Raw genomic sequence first — 18,784 nt, 5'->3', positions numbered from 1 at the left:
AGTATTCCTGAAACATAGTAGGTAACGTCTTTTTGTTTTTTCTTTTTCCCCCCCAGTCTGATTAAAAAGTAGTTCACGTAGAAAACAGTAAGTCAAAGCAAGCCATTCAGAGGTTTACTTCATCCAGGAAGGAGTCTTCTCTTTCAACCTAAAAGTATAGGAACCACACTATATGTTTCATCAAACCTAAGACACCAGCAATTGTAAGACATTATTTTATGTGTCACTAAAAATAAAATGCTGCTCGGTACAATTTAACACTATTGATTTTAAGACATCCCGATTTCAGAGAGATTAAAATGTGAAAAAAATAATCACAGAATTGATGAAATACATTTTTATGTGGACAGAAATGGTAATGAACCTCAGTGCTACATTGGTCTTAAAAAGGGATAATTATAATCACAAAAGGGTGAAGCAAATACATAAGAATCTCCACTGATAATCTAAGGTTTTGTGTTTTATAGGCAACTAAATGTTTGGGCTAATTTGTAGCATTATTTGCCATTCTAGAAGTTTCTGAATCTGCCTAATTGAAAATGTGGGCTGCAACACCTTTATAAATTGATTGTAGTGCAGTTAGGTAATCAATCTCAGAGAAAGCAGCTCTAAAACTCAAAAGTTTTAGAGTAAGTCTTTTTCACTAGGGTGTCTGTGTTCCTCTGTGATTGTCAAAATGATTTCATTGGCAAACATTACAATGCAGATTTGAAAGACTTGCTGACTAAGTGTCTATTTGGGGGAGAGGCTGGAGTCTGGGATGACTTACAGGTTTTTGGTTTGAGCAACTCTGGGTGGTGGTGATACTGAGATTAGAATTGGAAGAGAAGAAAAAAAGAAAACAAGTGTCAGCACTTGTCACCATCACACTCTCGCTATCTTGTTCAGTCTAGACATGATTTGCTGTTCTCTGTTGATCAAGATGGATCTGCATGTTGTTTCTCCATTAATGATTTCAGGATCATAAACAATTAGATTTAAAGAGATCTTAAAAATCAGTTTACATTCACCTGCTCTTCTATTGTTCCCCCAAATCAGTGTTTGAATTACTCTTCCTGTGAAATAACCATCCAGGGAGATTAAATTGCTTGACCTCTCTCAATTTCCACAATTTTAAAATGGAGAATATTATCTACCTCAGAGAATTAAATCTGATAATAGCTATAAAGTACTAGTGCCTAGCAAGTGTTCAATAAATAACTCCTTAATAAATATCAGCTTAAAAATAACAATATTATAGTTATATAATCAATTTGTATGTAGTGACCAGCAATTTAAAGTAGAATGGAATACATTACATGTAGTATGTGTATTATTTCATAAGATACCTGTTTCCATTTAAATGTGGGTACATATGCATATGTGTTTTTTATATATATATACATTTTATTGATTTTTTACAGAGAGAAAGGGAGAGAGAAAGTTAGAAACATCGATGAGAGAGAAACATCGATGAGAGAGAAACATCGATCAGCTGTCTCCTGCACACCCCCCACTGGGGATGTGCCCGCAACTCAGGTACATGCCCTTGACCGGAATCAAACCTGGGACCTTTCAGTCCGCAGGCCGACGCTCTATCCACTGAGCCAAACCGGTTTTGGCTGCATATGTGTGTTTTGAGGCACAGTGTGGAATGTATTACTGTGGGATAGGTGGAAAGAGTCTGAGAAACACTGCAACACGTTAGTTCATTTCTTCCTTTGCTGATTTTTCATGTTGAAAGCAGACATTATTATTACTTGTGTTGTTGTTAATACCCGAGGATTTTTTTTTTCACATTGATTTTCAGAGAGAGTGGAGGGAGAGAGAGAAACATCCATGTGAGAGAGACACATTGACTGGTTGCTTCCCATACTCCTCCTGGGGGGGAAGCCCCAATCCAGTTCTGTGCCCTGGAACTGAATCCAACCCGGACCCTCTGGTGTTCGGGCAGACACTCTAACCATCGCGCACCCGGCCCGAGCACAGCCCTTATTTTTAAAGAGATCATCTCTCTGTCAAAGCCTTGGTAGCTATAAAGTACTGTCTCTGTCAAATATTTTTGTTTACAACTCCGAGCACAATGTTTTGTAAATAGAAGGTGCTAAATACAGGACGACTGAACCAGGCACTGGAGATAGTATGAAACACACAGAGTAGTGGTTCTCAATCTTTTCTGGGAGACCAGTGTTCTTTGAGTTGTTGAAAGTTTTGGACCCTCTTTCCAGAAGACATGCCAAGCAATTCGCAATTTCCGCAGGTTCCAGAGAATTCCCGAATCTCCATTCATCGCGCTCTAAGGATCCATAGACCCTAACGTAGGAACCCTGAAATGAGAGGTTTAACCTCTGACTGTGTGTGAGGTCGAGAGGGAAGGAAGGCTCGGGGATTAGATTACTTTTTAAATTTTCCTACAAATCCTGGGATTCTAGGACTTTGGTGCAGGAGGGCATAGGCAGAGACGGAAGAAGAGGACAGTGTATTCCGGTCAAAGAACAGTGGGGACAATTTTAACACTTCTTTTACCCACGTTAAGCCAGGTGAAGCCGGAACTGCAGCTCGAAGGAGCTGAATGACACCGCGGGTAGTCAGGGAAATAGACTGACAGCGAGTTCTAAACCCTCCGGAGGGCAGAGTGGGCGGAGCAAGTAGCGGGGGAGGAAGGGGCGGGGCCGCGCACGCGCACCCGGGTGTCCGCGCCGACGTCTCTGGGTTTTCTCTCGCAGCCACTCTTCCTTTCAGTGCAGTACGGTGGCCGACGGGAGCCAGACGCTGGGGATGAATGAAGGTGCTGGGTGCAGGTTGAAACAGTCTCCTCCGCTTTCTGCTCCCTTCAGCCTAGGTTCTGCCTTAGCGCGGAGGCCCCATCCAGGCCCTCCGCACCACTGACCCGATTGGCCCCGGCGTCAGACTTCAGGGGGCCCGGGTCGGCTCAGGGCACCGCTGGGGTCAGGGAGTCCAGATGCTCGCCTAGGCCCGATTTCGGGCCGCGCTCTCGATTTCTACCGCGTCCCGCCTCTGGGACGCGGATACGGGTGGGATCCCGGTTGGTTGGAGGGCAGAACCGAAGGTCTGAAGCTTCCGCTTCTCGGACCTCAGCGCGTCCCCTGGTCCTGGTCGGCAGCCCGCCCGCTTTTCTCAGCCCGAGGGACTGGTTGGTTCTCGTTACACCGGGGGCGAGACCTATGAGCACACAGGGCGCCTCTGCTCCCTCAGCCCGCCCCTCGGTGCGAAGGCCAACTCCTCTAGCTTAAAAGCAAAGCAGCGTTTCTGCCCACGACTGGTACCCATGATGGCATTGGCTTACTGACCCCTGGTTTTTTTTTTGTTTGTTTGTTTTTTATGCCTCTGATTACCCCTGAGGACAGAGAAGTTCCCGAGTGGGACTCATCTGTCGCCCATAGCTAATTGCACCTCCCGCCCCCACAGCTGGTTTTTTTCACCCAGCGCACACGGGATGGTGGTAAGGCCTCCAGAGTTTTGAATCTGACATTGCCTTTGGCTCCTGAGGCCATTTACCAACGCCGACTCCTGCAGCGTGGAAAGAGAAGCCTGACATTCTTTAACCTGTTGGCTAGGCATGTGAAACAAGAGAGGGACAGAAGAGGAGCGTTCTTCACCATGCCGTCGGCTTATTTTTATTTTACGTGTGGCACTCAGAGGACTGGTGTCATGGAGAAAGCTTTGGGCTGAGATATAGTAGATGAGGATTCAGCCTTGGCTTTTGCATCTAACTAGTAATAATACTATGGGCGTGTTACTTAATCTCTCTGCTTCGTATTCCTTCTTTGCAAACTAAGAGTATTTGAACAGCAAGTCCCTAAGGCTAGAAGAGACATTAATAGACTATTTTCTTTCTCATTTTCCAGATGGCCGTAGAAATGTAGGGAGCCTTTAATTGTTCCAGGAACTGATTGTCAACACAGGGGCCTATTAAAGATAAACCACATTTTCCAGGGTACTTAAAAAGCGGGTGTTCATACGTGTGGGAGTTACATCCCTACTTTTTTTTTTTTTTAATCATTAGGACCAATAGTGACAATGACGGAGTGTACAAGCCTTCAGTTTGTCAGCCCCTTTGCTTTTGAGGCAATGCAGAAGGTGGATGTTGTTCGTTTGGCATCGTTAAGTGACCCAGAGTTAAGACTTCTCCTGCCCTGCTTGGTGCGGATGGCACTTTGTGCTCCTGCTGACCAGAGCCAAAGCTGGGCCCAGGATAAAAAACTCATTCTTCGCCTTCTCTCGGGAGTGGAAGCTGTCAACTCCATTGTTGCCTTGTTGTCTGTGGACTTCCATGCCTTGGAACAGGATGCCAGCAAAGAACAGCAGCTTCGGTAACGTTATGTTATACAATGTGCAGATTGGGGTTTACTTGGGCTTGCCAAAGAAGAAGGAATCAAATCTCTTTTGGAGCTTTGTGGGCTTTTTATTGGATGCACGCCAAAAAGAGGAGATTGAGAGTCTAAACTTTGGAGAGTATTTTACTTAGTTTTCTTTCTACTTACAGTTAAAACTCTTTTGAATTTCCATATTATAAAATGTTGTGTAGAGAAGTTTCGATACATACACTATTGTATTCCGTCTAAACTGATTAGGCCAGTTACTCTCAGTGGGAACTGGGTAGAGTAAGTTCCCCTAGAGTAGAAGGATTTATTGGAATCATCTGAGAGGTTTTTTAAGTTTACATGGAGTCTCCAATGTGAGTCTCTGGGCGGAGGTTTTGTTCGTCCCTGCCCATTGTGAATCCAACAATGCGCCACTGTTGTTAGTGGAAGTGGGTATTAACTATCATTTGTGATGGAGCCTTTACATTGGTTGTAAATTCCTGAAATAGATAGGCAAACTAAGTAGTAATTCAGAATTAATTTTCATACATTCATGAAATGTATGAATAGAGTTCATACATTCTTTTGTAGATTATTTCAATAAAAGATAACCTTTTTGATATTACTTCTATGCCACTGTTCTCATAATTGTTGATTTACACATTTGTACTTTATTAGGCATAAACTTGGAGGAGGTGCTGGAGAGAGCATCCTGGTATCACAGCTGCAGCATGGACTAACATTAGAGTTTGAACACAGTGATTCACCTCGTCGATTGCGTCTTGTGCTTAGTGAGCTGTTGGCAATTATGAACAAGGTACATTTATTTGAATTACAGCTCAAAATATGCATGAAGCAGAGACAATAAGTCAGGCAGGATGCATCCTCTTCTACACATATTTCTATTGGTTATATAAGTGTGTTCCTTTCAAAGGTTTGAAATGCTATTAAATGCCTGCCTTAAAGGCTTTCTTTCTCTTATTATTGTTTTCTCTCATGTATGTCTCTTCTCTGTTCTCCAGCATAGGAATTTTTTTTTATATGGAATTAATACAATGGCTTCTTGACAATTAGATAAGATTACCAAATTTGATTATACCATTATAGGGTACAGTTTCCCCCATAAAATGTTTTGATGTATAACTGAAAAATGTACACAGTTCCTTCAGACACTGAGTATTAATAACCTCTATATAACAGTGAGTAGGGAATATCAAAGCTGAATTGGATGTAGGTCATTGACTAGCCTTACTCAGTAGATGACTGAATTGCTTCTGTACAGTAAAGGCTATTCAATTTCTCATGTCAGCAAAATGATAGATTATTTTAGGTTATGCACCTGTGGGTAATTATGGCTAATTGAAACTCTTGAGTTTTAAATTTGTGAATGTCAGGGCTCTATCATACAAAGAACTAAATTAGATCTTCATAGTAAGATGGCTTAAATGAGATTAGGCCCAGAGTTTTAGGGGAAAAGTTATTTACTGTTCGATTTCAAGGTCAGTTAATTTATAATAAATTTTTATAAATTGTGGAGAAACCCCCCCCCCCCCCCCGAAATTCTGTTTCCAAATAAAATACTTGGTAAGGGGAGAGGGGCTCATCAATTTTAGATAGTTTTTAAGATATGGTATAAATCTTTAAAAAATTTCTTTCTATTATAATTATTTTATTTTACTCTTTTCTATTGTATGGAAAGTCTTTAATTTCAACCAATATTTCTCCTACATATTTTTCTCAATAACCTCACTTGATGTCTCTAATAAAATAAGTGACCTTTCTGTTGTGGAATGTTTCTGGCATATAGGAAATGTGGTGATAAAACTACTCTAGGAAAGTTTTTATAAAGTTAGTAGGTACTTTTGTTGACTTAAATTTTTATTCTTTGTTTTTCTCACAGTTCATTCAGCATTGAACATGAATTTATATTTGTTATGCTACTTTAAGTTTACAGGTTTTTTTTTTTTCTTTTTTCAGCTACAACTTATGTAGGTAGCATTTCTAGTTCATTTCTTTGGATTGTCTTATCTTTAATTCCAGATGTCTCCAAATATTTATATAGACATAAATTATAGAAACCCATACTGTCATGTCTGAATAATAATTAATGTGACTGTTAATTGGTTACATTGGTTCAAATTTATGGAATATTGCATATTCTGATGCTGTGTATTAATGACATATTAAGAGACGTGGGGTGCAAGCTGAACAAATAATTACAAAATTAGTAAGGAATTTAATTAATTACCTAAAATTAATAGAGTTTATATATATATATTTTGAATTTAGGTATCTGATTGCAGTGGAGAATTTTTTATCAAGTCATCTGAGCTATTTGAGAGTCCAGTCTATTTGGAGGAAGCTGCAGATGTACTTTGTATTTTACAAGCAGGTACTGTAATGAATGCTAAGATACATTTCAGTTATAGTTTTTTGTTAAATGATACTGTATCACTTCTTAACTTGGAATGTACCTTAAAAAAAATTAAGTAAAAAACGACTAATAGTATGCCCTGGTTGGTGTGGCTCAGTTGATTGGAGCTCACACCTAAAGGTCACAGATTCGAAACTAGTTGTTTCTCTCTCTCTCTCTCTCTCTCGTTCTCTTTTCCCCCCTCTTCTTTTCCCTCTCCCTTTTGCTTTCTCTAAAATCAATAAAACACATCACTGGGTGAGAACTAAAAAAGAAAAAGAAAAAAAAAGCCCTGGTCAGTGGGCTCAGTGGTTAGAGTGTCAGCCTGCACACTAAAGGTTTCGGGTTGGATTCCTGGTCAAGGGCATGTTCCTGGGTTGCAGGTTCAATCCTTGGCCTGGATCAGGGTGCATGTGGGAGGCAACCAATTGATGTGTATCGCTTACATCAATGTTTCTTTCTCTCTCTCTCTCTGTCTCCCTCTCTTTCCCCTCCCCCCTTCCACCCGCCCCACACTGAGGACCAAGCCCACAAACCCAGGCATGTACCCTGATGGGGAATCGAACTGTGACCTCCTGGTCCATAGGTCAATGCCCAACCATTTAGCCACACTATCTGGGTGGAACTGAGCTATTTTTAATTTTATTTAATTTAGATTTAAATAACCACAGGTGGTTGGTGGCTGTCCTGCTAGACACTTCAACTCTAGACTGTGAAAAGAAATTGCCTTAATTGCTTTTAAATGACATCAGTGAAATGTCAAAAGATGTTTAATGTAAATGCAATGAAATGTCACTCTTCAGTAGTAACACTGCCTTTGTTTTCTCATAGAGCTCCCTTCCCTGCTTCCTATAGTTGATGTAGCTGAAGCCTTGCTACATGTTAGAAATGGTGCCTGGTTCTTGTGTCTGTTGGTGGCCAATGTTCCTGATAGTTTCAATGAAGGTAAATATAATTTTGAAATGGGATATTGAAGAGATTTACTTGGGCATGTAAGGACCTCTGTTTGAGCTGAGAAGAAACATTTATGGGGTTTTGATATTTTTTGTCTTTTGAAAGTTTATTAGTGTGCACTAATTTTAGAAATATTGAGTTTAGAGGTTTCAAAATTGCGTTGAGATTAACATTTTAAGTACAGTGAGTATGTAGCAATTTTTTTTTTTTGCTATTAGGCACCGGTGCTATATTATGACAATAAAAAATACGAAAGGACTAGAACAGGGGTGGGCAAACTTTTTGACTCGAGGGCCACAATGGGTTCTTAAACTGGACCGGAGGGCTGGAACAAAAGCATGGATGGAGTGTTTGTGTGAACTAATATAAATTCAAAGTAAACATCATTACATAAAAGGGTACGGTCTTTTTTTTTTTTTTTTTTTAGTTTTATTCATTTCAAACGGGCCGGATCCGGCCCGCGGGCCGTAGTTTGCCCACGGCTGGACTAGAAGATATAATCCCAATGCTCAGGGAGCAAAGAGGAGAGGAGACATATATCTGTGAAATAGCCAGGGAGCAGTCAATGCATGGTATCTGTAATCAGAAATACCAGCAATTAGGCCGTTGTTCTTTAGCCTTATTGCTATCAGTTTGCAGAAAAGTGTAGGGTAGAAATTAAGAAAAATCAATTGAAATTTTTCATGTCTATTTCAAACTACTAGTGATTGAAGATTATTATTTGGATCTGAGTGATATGAAAGTAAAAACATTATTGAGTAAGGTAATTTGGGAATTGGGAGTCATGGAGGAAAAAAACACTGAATCTGGGGGTTATAATTTCTGGCTTTGTCAATTATACTTTATGTATGTGATTGCCATCAAGATACTTCACATCTATAAAATGGAGATACTGATATTTCTCTTACATTTCTAAGAGATTATCACATGATATGTAAAAGCTCTTTGGAAGCACTGTCCTTACTAATTTTCTGTCTACTTGTTCCAGTAGTTACTGAGGGAAGGGTGTTGATATCTCCAGACATAATTGTGGATTTCCTTTCAGTTTGTTGAGCCAGCAACTTGGGCATGTGCCCTGACTGGGAATCGAACTGTGACCTTCTGGTTCATAGGTTGTCGCTCAACCACTGAGCTACACGGGCTGGGCTTGCCTTCATTTCTTGAAAGATATTTTCATTGGGTATAAAATTTTAGGTTGACATTTTCTTTTAGCTCTTTCAAGATGTCATTCTGTTCTCTGTGGTGATTTTTATTTCTGTTCTGTATATAATGTTTCTTTTTGCCTCTGGCTATTTTTATTTACGTATTTATGTATTTATGTATTTATTTATTTATTCTGGCTACTTTCTTTGTTATCACTGATTTTCAGAAATTTGATTATGATGTGTCTGGATATGATTTCTTTGTGTTTATCCTGCTTGGAGTTTATTGAGTTTCTCTGTGTTTTTAATTTTCATCAAATTTGGACAAATATATTTTTATCTTCTATTCCCTTTCTCTTTTTGGCTCCTTGATATTGTCCCACAGGTCACTGTGCATATTTTAAGTCTTTTTTAAAATTCTGTGCTTTATTTTTACCAGTTTCTTTTACTGTGCTTTCAAGTTTCCTAACCCTTTTCTTCTGTAGTGTCTAATCTGCATAAATGATTGCTTGTCAAGGCTGAAAATTTTTTTCTAGCTTTTTACTTACAAAGCTTAAAGTAATAGAGACTATTCAATGTTCAGTTTGTAGAGGCCTGATCAAAAATGGAGAACGACAGGATGAAGAAAGTCTTGGAGGAAGGCGCAGAACAGATGCCTTATGCTTTTTATGTAAAATGAATCCTTCTCAGGCTCTCAAGGTCCGAGGCATGGTGGTAAGAGGTCTTATTTTTATGAGACAAAAGACTTTATATTAGGACCAGGAACTCTTCTCAAGATGGTTTTGGAATCTTGTAGAAAATGATAATTATATCCTGGATGTATTACCTTCCTCTCTGGGTTTTTATGTTTTGTGATACTTCTTCCTCTAAACTTTAGAGCAGCGGTTCTCAACCTGTGGGTTGCGACCCCTTTGGGGGTCGAACGACCCTTTCACAGGGATCGCCTAAAACCATCGGAAAACACATATATAAATACGTCTTGTTTTTGTGATTAATCACTCTGCTTTAATTACGTCCAATTTGTAACAATGAAATTGGGGGTCACCACAACATGAAGAACTGTATTAAAGGGTCGTGGCATTAGGAAGGTTGAGAACCACTGCTCTAGAGGCTTTAGATTCTGAACCATCCTGGCTCTTTTCCTTATGATACTGAGTTCAGTTTGTTTTCTGTGCTGTGTTAGGTGGAAGAATGTCACTTGCCAGGCCTTGGAGTAGCTTTGACATTGGATCATACTAAAAATGAAGTTAGTGAAGATGGAGTGACTGACTTGGTTTGTTTTGTTAGTGGTTTGCTTCTTGGAACAAATGCGAAAGTCCGGACTTGGTTTGGAACTTTTATCCGAAATGGACAACAGGTGAGGGATAAATATCTGTATAGGTCAAGGATCAGGATATTTTGGCAATTAGTAAGAGAGGAAGAAACACTTTGAGAATGATGTCATTAGACCCATGGTTCTCCAATTTCTTAGCCGTAGGACCCTCCTAACATTAAAAAAAAATCATTGAGGATACAAAAGAGCTTTTGTTTATGTGCTTTTATCTATTGCTATTTATCAGATTAGAAATGAAAACAAATATTTGAAATATTTATTTAAAAATAATAATCTATTCAGTGTTAACATAACATCTTTTAATGAAAAATAGCCATATTTTCCAAAATTAAAAAAAATTAATGAGAGTTGTGGTGTTTTTACATTTTTTGCAAATCTCTTTAATGTCTGGTTTCATAGAAACTGTTGGAGAACTGCACCATAATAGTAAAAATAATAGTAAAAAAGGCCAATAATGCCTTAGTATTATTAACCAGTTAACTGCCACCATGTTTTGAATTTAATTAAAAAAGGTCTGCCGCTTGCGTCTATAGACGCGTACGGCATACAAATGGTTAAGGACACATTTTTTGCCTGGTTTCCCTGAAAGCATTTGGGAATCTGCAGAGTCCTAAGCATGCTTCACTAATAGCAGAGCTGCTCCTTAAACCCAAGGTCTGTGTCTCCAAAATATGAGCACTTCTATAGCACATGCGACTCCATTAGTCATTATGTATTTGAAAATATACCATTTTAGATGATGTTTTACAATTCAAATTGTACTGAATTTAGTATATTCTGTACAACCAATCCAAATTAGGATGAGTGGAGTATTCTTGAAATGAACCAGTGGATTTTGAGTGTGCTCGATTGGTTAAAATGAGATTCTGTAGTTATGACAGCCTCCTTAAAGGGGTCAATTTCAAGTGTTTACCTGGGGAGCTCTGTTTGAACTTCCTTCTGACTTACTGAGTGTCCCATGCTTGCTTCTTCTTGTGGCTCATATTTCTTACAGAGGAAGAGAGAGACCAGCAGTTCTGTCCTTTGGCAGATGCGACGGCAGCTGCTTCTGGAGCTGACCGGCATCCTTCCCACAGTGAGAAGCACCCGCATCGCGGACGAGGCTGACGCGGAGACCGAACCCCATGTGTCTGTGTACTCGGGGCTGAAAGAAGAGCATGTTGTGAAAGCCAGTGCACTCTTACGTCTGTACTGTGCTTTGATGGGGATCGCTGGACTCAAGTATTCCATAATTCGATATTTTACCTTTTTGTCATTTTACTTTCTTGTTTCTAATCCCAAGAAAGTGAGTCAAAGGCCTTTTATTCTGAGGATTTGGATTTTCTGTTGGGCTTAGTTAGTGGGCTGGCCTATATAAAGAATGAAGTCTTAAGGCAAAACATCCTTAGCTGGGATGTATCTATCTTTTTTGGTCTGATGTAAATATAATTATGTAAATATGGGACAAGCCAAAGCAGCTTAAGAAACCTGTGGCTTCACCACAGCTTGACATGAGTATAATGCAGTGATGGCGAACCTTTTGAGCTCGGCGTGCCGGCATTTTGAAAAACCCTAACTTAACTCTGGTGCCGTGTCACATAGAGAAATTTTTTGATATTTGCAACCATAGTAAAACAAAGACATATTTTTGATATTTATTTTATATATTTAAATGCCATTTAACAAAGAAAAATCAACCAAAAAAATGAGTTCGCGTGTCACCTCTGACACGCGTGTCATAGGTTCGCCATCACTGGGAGTGATCTGTGAGTGATTGTTTACCAGCCCATGCAGCTGGTTGAAGTAAAGCTCTCCTATGTTTCCTATGACAGCTGAGGTCATCAATTGATATGATGTGATTATTAAGCATAAGGTTGATCATTTAGTCAGTGCACTATATCCTTTTGAATAATGTCCTCAACTGTTTTACACAATTCTCACTTTGCATGGCTTTGATATATGTGAATTTCAGTTACCACTGTTTAATTAAATATTATGCTCCCTCAACATCTAATGTATCAGTTACCATGATACATTAACCACATAATTGTGTAAAATACCAGCTTTGCTGGAGAGCTCTTTAAGCCATAGATTACTGTATGAATAACATGCACATCATGATCAATGGCCAATTGCATCATTTCTTTTAAAATCTGTCAGCAATTGGTCACCACACATCGATTACTCAGTTTATGAATAGACAGCAAAGTGGGTGCATCTATTGTCTCCTTGAAACCCATGTGACATTTTATAAAAATAGATAACTGAAGGAGGGGATTAGCCAATAAAGATGAAAGTGAAGCAAAGACACAAAAAGTGGTGCTGTTGGAAGTGGCATTTGAACCAAATGTAAATAGAAGAAATAGCTGACTTGTGAGAATGTTGACACAGCTTCCATTTGAGAGAATCTAGATATGCAGCCAGATGAACTTGTTAACATAAATGAGGAAATTTATTGTGACAAAAAGGATGAAGAAGTTTTAGAGGAAGTGATGCAGGCAAAAATCTTCACATGAAAGGAAGTCTCAGATATTTCATGACTGAAAGTACAGGGGATAACATATTGGAAGTTGAACCAAACTTAGAAGGGGGTATGACAGTTCATCAAGGCTTAGAAAAGACATACACTTTGTGTTGTAAGTTATACAACGAGAAGACAAAGGCTGTTCAGACTAGTATTGATAGTTTTATTTTTTTACGAAGAAAACACTTTAGTTCCCAATGTGTCTAATATTTTCAATGTTAGAGTGCTGTATAAAAGTTTTACTGTTTTTTATTTCCTTATGCATTATAACTGACAGAATTTGTAATGTTTTGACAAAAACAAATTTAAAGGTCACAGAACAGTTGAAATATTCTCCATTGATTATTAAGATCATGATGTGTAATTTCAGCTTATATGTTTTTTTAATGATTTTTTAAGAATTGATTTTTAAAGAGAGAGGGAGCGAGAGAAACATCTGTAAGAGTGAAACATTAATCTGCTGCCTCCTGCGTGCCCCCTACCAGGGATTCAGCCCACAATCCGGGCATGTGCCCTGACCAGGAATTGAACCAGCAAACTTTTGGTGCATGGGATGACAACCAACTAACTGAGCCACACCAGCCAGGGCATCAGCTTATATGGTTATTTTTATGCTTCCATACTATTGTGCACCGTGAGCAGTGCCTGTATTTGTGTCCAAGGAAGAACACTGGTTGTAAACTCAACAGTGTTGCTTTTCACAACTCAAGATATTAAAGATTTTATAAATAGTGAGGTATTATTACAAAGCTTGTATTTGAATGTGAAACTGTTGGGAAGTCCCTTTTTCTTTTTCCCTTCTTCAGCTAAAAAAAGTAAAGCGTAATAATGTGTTTCTTTTTTAGACCAACTGAGGAAGAAGCTGAACAGTTGCTCCAGTTGATGACGAGCCGTCCTCCCGCTACACCTGCTGGGGTTCGCTTTGTTTCCCTTTCCTTTTGTATGCTGCTGGCCTTTTCTGCACTTGTCAGGTACCTGAAATTGCTCTATTTTTTCAAGGTCTGCTTTTGTTTGTTTGTGTGTTTACTTATTTATTTTTTAATTTTTAAAATTTCAATTACAGTTGACATTCAATATTGTATTAATTTCTGGTGTACAGCAGTGATTAGACATTTTTATAACTTACAAAGTGATCCCCCAGTAAGTCTTGCACCCACCTGACACCATGTATAGTTGTTATAATATTATTGACTTTATTTCCTAAGCTGTACTTTACATCCTTGTAACTATTTTGTAACTGCCAATTTGAATTTATTAATCCCTTCACCCTTTTTATCCAATCTCTCAACCTATCTCCCATCTGGCATCCATCAATTTGTTCTCTGCGTCTTTGAGTTTGCTTCTGTCTTGCTTGTTCATTTATTTTGTTTATTAGATTCCACATATAAATGAAATCTTATGGTATTTGTCTTTCTCTGCCTAACCTATTTCACTTAGCACAGTACCCTCTAGGTTCATCCATGTTGTCACAAATGGTAAGACTTCATTCTTTTTTATGGCCGAGTAATATTCCATTGTATATATGTACCACTTTTTTATCCATTTGTCTTTTTTTTTTTAATTTAAATCTTTATTGTTGAAAGTATTACATATGCCCCCCTTTTTTGCCCCCATTGACCCCTTCTAGCCTGCCTCAGGCCTTCACCTCCCTATTGTTCTATTTGTCTTTTGATTGGAGCATTTAATACATTTACATTTAAAGTAATTATTGATAGGTGTGTAGTTATTGCCATTTTATTAATTGTTTTCTGATTGTTTATGTAGTTCTCTATTCCTTTCTTATTATCTTGCCCTCTTATATATTGAAGATTTTCTGTAGTATTGTGTTTGGATTCCTTTCTCTTTATTTCTTGTGTATTTCTCCCATAGTTTTGGTTTGTGATTACCATGTGCTTCATATATAATATACCAAAACTATGTTTATATCAATCTATTGTAAGTTGATGATCATTTAAATTCAAACACATTTTATAATCACTACCATTTTTATTCCCCCATCCATGTTTATGTTTTGTCAATATTTTTTACTTCTTTTGTCTGTGTGCTTGTATATGACCTTAAATTTATTGTTGTAATTACACATGATCATCCTACTTTTGCATTTAAGAATATTTATTGATTAATTTTACAGAGAGAGGGGGGGTGAGGGAGAGAGAGAGAGAGAGAGACAGAGAGAGAGAGACAGAGAGAGAGAGAGAGAGAAGAGGAATATTGGTTTGTTGTTACAACTATTTATTGGTTGATTCGTGTATGTACCCTGACCGGTGACCTAACCCATAACCTGGGCGTATTGGAACAGTGCTCTAACCAACTGACCTACCTGGCCAGGACTACCTTTTGCCTTTTACTTTTTGTAATTATAGTTCTGTTCATCTAATTTTCAGGTGGTTATCTAGGGTGGTCATTATATTTATTTAAATTTCTTGTTCAGGGTCACACTACCAGTAACTAGCAGAGATGGGATTACCACTCAGGTCTGTCTGGATAGGCTCTAAAGAGTGTAACTTTCTACTGTATAACACTGTCTTATTAGTAAAATGATTTGGGTGTGGCTAATAATGACCTTTTCAGTTTTCTTAGCTTGGGGTAGCAGGCTTTTTTCAGTGTTTTTTATTTTATTCATTTATACCACAATGGAGTAGGAGATCAATGAACATTATTTTTACAAGTCAAAGTTAACTTGCCCTTTACAATCTAAATCTAGGAATTTCCTTTAAAAGTCATTGTTGATATACTTTTATAACCATCTTTCATATCTGATGAACTGTAGCTGTCTCTTTTTCCCTATATCGTTCTTCTCTTTTTGAATAGTGATCACTTATTTTTCTACAATTTTGAGTTCTCAAAATGTTCCTATAAGTTAAATTTCATTTTCTAGGTAAAAGATGGAAAGGAAATAATTAAGACTTTTGAGAGATTTTGACTACTTACAACCTTAAAGAAAAGCATAGGCCCTCATTCTTCATCTCTACAACTACTTCATACCTCAACTACTTCGTATCTCAGTGACAATGGGCAATTCAACACACTATTAATTTGAATTGATATTTCAAAATAGGGAAGGAAAAATAACTTCTACGAAAAATAATTTCAGAATGCTTCCTTACTCCTATGCTGTTACATCTGAGTTAAACCAGTAACATTCTGGTATTTTTTATATAGTACACCTGAACAGGAGCAGCTAATGGTAGTGTGGCTAAGTTGGATGATAAAAGAAGAAGCTTATTTTGAGAGGTAAGAGGACTTCATTTGTTTCAGTTAGCTGAGTAAGTTTTTCTTAATCTCTGTTTGGAAATTCATATTTTATTTTCTGTTTCAACAGTACTTCAGGCGTTTCTGCTTCTTTTGGGGAGATGTTATTATTGGTCGCTATGTACTTTCATAGCAACCAACTTAGTGCTATCATTGACTTGGTCTGTTCCACTTTGGGGATGAAGGTAATTTTCTTTTGTCTTCTTTCTAAAGAAGGTTCCTAAGCTGGACATTTTCTTTTAGTGTAAAGTAAATAGATTTTCATGTAGAAGTAATTTACTTTTAATTTAATAGTTTGAAATTTTACCAGGAGGTCTTAGAAAAAATTACATTATGAAAACATTTATTTACCAGAATAATAGATGTTCAGTGTAGAAAGCTTGGTAAACACAGAAAAGAAGGAGAAAATATAACTTCATTGTTTAGGGATATCAAATATATTATTGTTAACATTCTGGTGTCTGTTCTTTCTTTAAATTGACATACATATTTTGTAATTTTAAAGAATTTAGCAATATATGATGAGCATTTCTTCATATCAAGTATTTTAATACTGTATAATTTTCAGTGATTCTATCGTAGTCCATCATGTGGACCAGTCATGACTTTCCTAATGGATCCTTTTTTATTTGCTATGTAAATTTTCCAATTTTGGGAAAATTAAAAACCTTATTTATGTAAATATATACACAGATACTCACACATGTTTATTATCAAATGCTGTTTGGATTATTTCCTTAGGATAAAGTTCTTTGAGGCAGTTACTAACTAAAAGAGTATGATGATGTTAAGGTGTTTAATGAGTATTGCCAGGTTATCTTCTAGAAAGATTATAGTAATCAAACTATTTTCATTAGTGAGTGAGAGTGCCTATTTTTCTTTACTCTCACCATCACTGGCATTACTGAAATTTGATTTTGTCTTTGATTACTAGTGAAAACTATGGTAAATATGATTGTCATTATTTTTATAGCTCACAGTGTTGTTTCTTTTTTTAAATGATTTTTTCTCTTTGCTTTCAAAAACTATGTTTTTTAAAAAAATATATTCTTGTTGACTTCAAAGAGGGAGAGAGAGAAACATCAATAATAAGAGAGAATCATTGATCGGCTGCCACCTGCACACACCCTACTGGAGATCGAGCCCACAATCCAGGCATGTGCCCTTGACTGGAATCAAACCTGGGACCCTTCAGTCCACAGCCAATGCTCTACCCACCAACCCAAACCAGCCAGGGCTATAGTGGTGTTTTTTGTTTTTTTTTGTAATTTAAAAAATTTATGTGTTTTGGCTGGTTTGTTTTGTGAAATACTTATCAATGGCTCAATTTTTCTCTAGGGATTTTTATCATTTATTTTTTATTTTACTGACTGAAAGGGCTCTTTATATATAAATGATATGCCATTATGCTGTATATATCATATCTCATCAATTTAAAGACATATTTTACCCAGTATTGAATTGAAATGATGTGTAATGTTAATGTGCTAGTATTTCACCCCTCTTTTTCTTGAAACCCTACTAATTAAATCAGTGATGTATTTTATAATCCTTAATGTGGAGAAGTACATTATATTGTAATTAATTTTTCCCAGTTGTTTTTGCCACTTGGAAATTATTATTTTTGTGTGTGTGTGTATAGTGCATATTATTTCTCGTGGTTCTTACTTTGCTGTTATGCTTAGAAATATTTTTCTTTCCTCAGGTTTATAGAAATGGTCACCTATATTTTCTTCTAGTATTTTTGTGGCTTCATGTTTTACATTTAAATTATTAATACACTTGGAGTTTATTTTGGATATGGAGTCATGTGTGCAAATATACAGCATGTCCCATAACATCGTATTGTTCATTGTCACTTTGTTATACCATTGATGAGATGCTGTGGGAACCTAACTCTTGTTACTCTCAATTAGTCTATGGTAAAATTGGTTTCAATATACAGGGGTGGGCAAAAGTAGTTTTATAGTTGTAAGTAAATGAAACACAGAGTTTATTCTTTTATTATTATTTATTTATTTATTTATTTACTTATTATTGTATTTTTTTTTTACTTCTTTGTAACCCTGCTTTTGCCTGCACCTGTTTGTCATTTCTTTCAAAGTTGCAGAACCTAACAACAATGTTAAGTGAGGACTTATTATAAATATTCCCAAAAAGGTAGCTGCCCACCTCTCTTTATTGAATAATCCACTTCTTCCCACTGACTTGAAATGTCAATAATATTATTTACCAAGTACTTTTATATGTTGGCTCATTTTCTGAGGAAAAACATACTTCAATATTGGATCTGAGAAGCCACTTCTGAAATAGAGTATTTGAACATTAATGTTATATATCACAGTCATTTTAGATAATAAATTTACCAGAGAAAATGGTGCTTAATATAGTTTTATATCCTATGGGAATTTTTTTGGTTGTTTTAGATTGTAATTAAGCCCAGCTCCTTGAGCAGGATGAAGAATATCTTCACACAGGAAATTTTTACTGAACAGGTATTTCTTTAACCTTCTTTCATAACATTCTTTGGGGAAAACGTGTATATCTCAGTTTAAGAGAATAGTAAGGTATTTTCTATTCTTTTTTGTTTCCAGTGATGATTTATTTAATCTTTGAAACATCTGTAAAAATAATCCCATTTAAAATTTACTTTTAAAGCTACTTACTATATACAAAAGCATATTTGAAATTTATATATTTTGGAGATTTTGAGTAGATACTTAGAGTACTTAGATATTAGTGGTAGGGGTCTCACATGGGGTAATCATTTGGATTTGTCAGAAGAAAAATAAAATAGAGACCTATTTAAACCTTTGGGTTGTGAGGTTCATTTCTACCTAGATTATAAATTACAGTCTAAATTCCTTATTCTTGTATTTACAT

At 37.0% G+C, this 18,784-nt stretch overlaps 1 protein-coding gene across 4 annotated transcripts in view; it reads left to right on the top strand.

The window, feature by feature from the left end:
• The first annotated feature begins 2,656 nt into the window (after window positions 1-2,656).
• INTS2 (integrator complex subunit 2) overlaps window positions 2,657-18,784 on the top strand; it is a 45,371-nt gene continuing 29,243 nt past the window's right edge. The window contains exons 1-12 of one of the 4 annotated variants that reach the window (XM_059669778.1): window positions 2,657-2,780; window positions 4,007-4,313; window positions 4,983-5,121; window positions 6,594-6,696; window positions 7,549-7,662; window positions 9,397-9,512; window positions 9,997-10,170; window positions 11,141-11,367; window positions 13,495-13,620; window positions 15,812-15,883; window positions 15,972-16,086; window positions 18,328-18,396. In XM_059669778.1, coding sequence (XP_059525761.1) covers window positions 2,762-2,780; window positions 4,007-4,313; window positions 4,983-5,121; window positions 6,594-6,696; window positions 7,549-7,662; window positions 9,397-9,512; window positions 9,997-10,170; window positions 11,141-11,367; window positions 13,495-13,620; window positions 15,812-15,883; window positions 15,972-16,086; window positions 18,328-18,396 — 1,581 coding nt within the window. In that variant the 5' untranslated portion in view covers window positions 2,657-2,761. The other 3 variants (XM_059669776.1, XM_059669777.1, XM_059669779.1) reach the window with 3 other exon arrangements.

Source organism: Myotis daubentonii, chromosome 16 (assembly GCF_963259705.1).
Source record: "Myotis daubentonii chromosome 16, mMyoDau2.1, whole genome shotgun sequence".
Lineage (NCBI taxonomy): Eukaryota > Metazoa > Chordata > Mammalia > Chiroptera > Vespertilionidae > Myotis > Myotis daubentonii.
The sequence above is the reverse complement of the archived record's forward strand: the minus strand, read 5'-3'. Positions and strand labels throughout refer to the sequence as shown.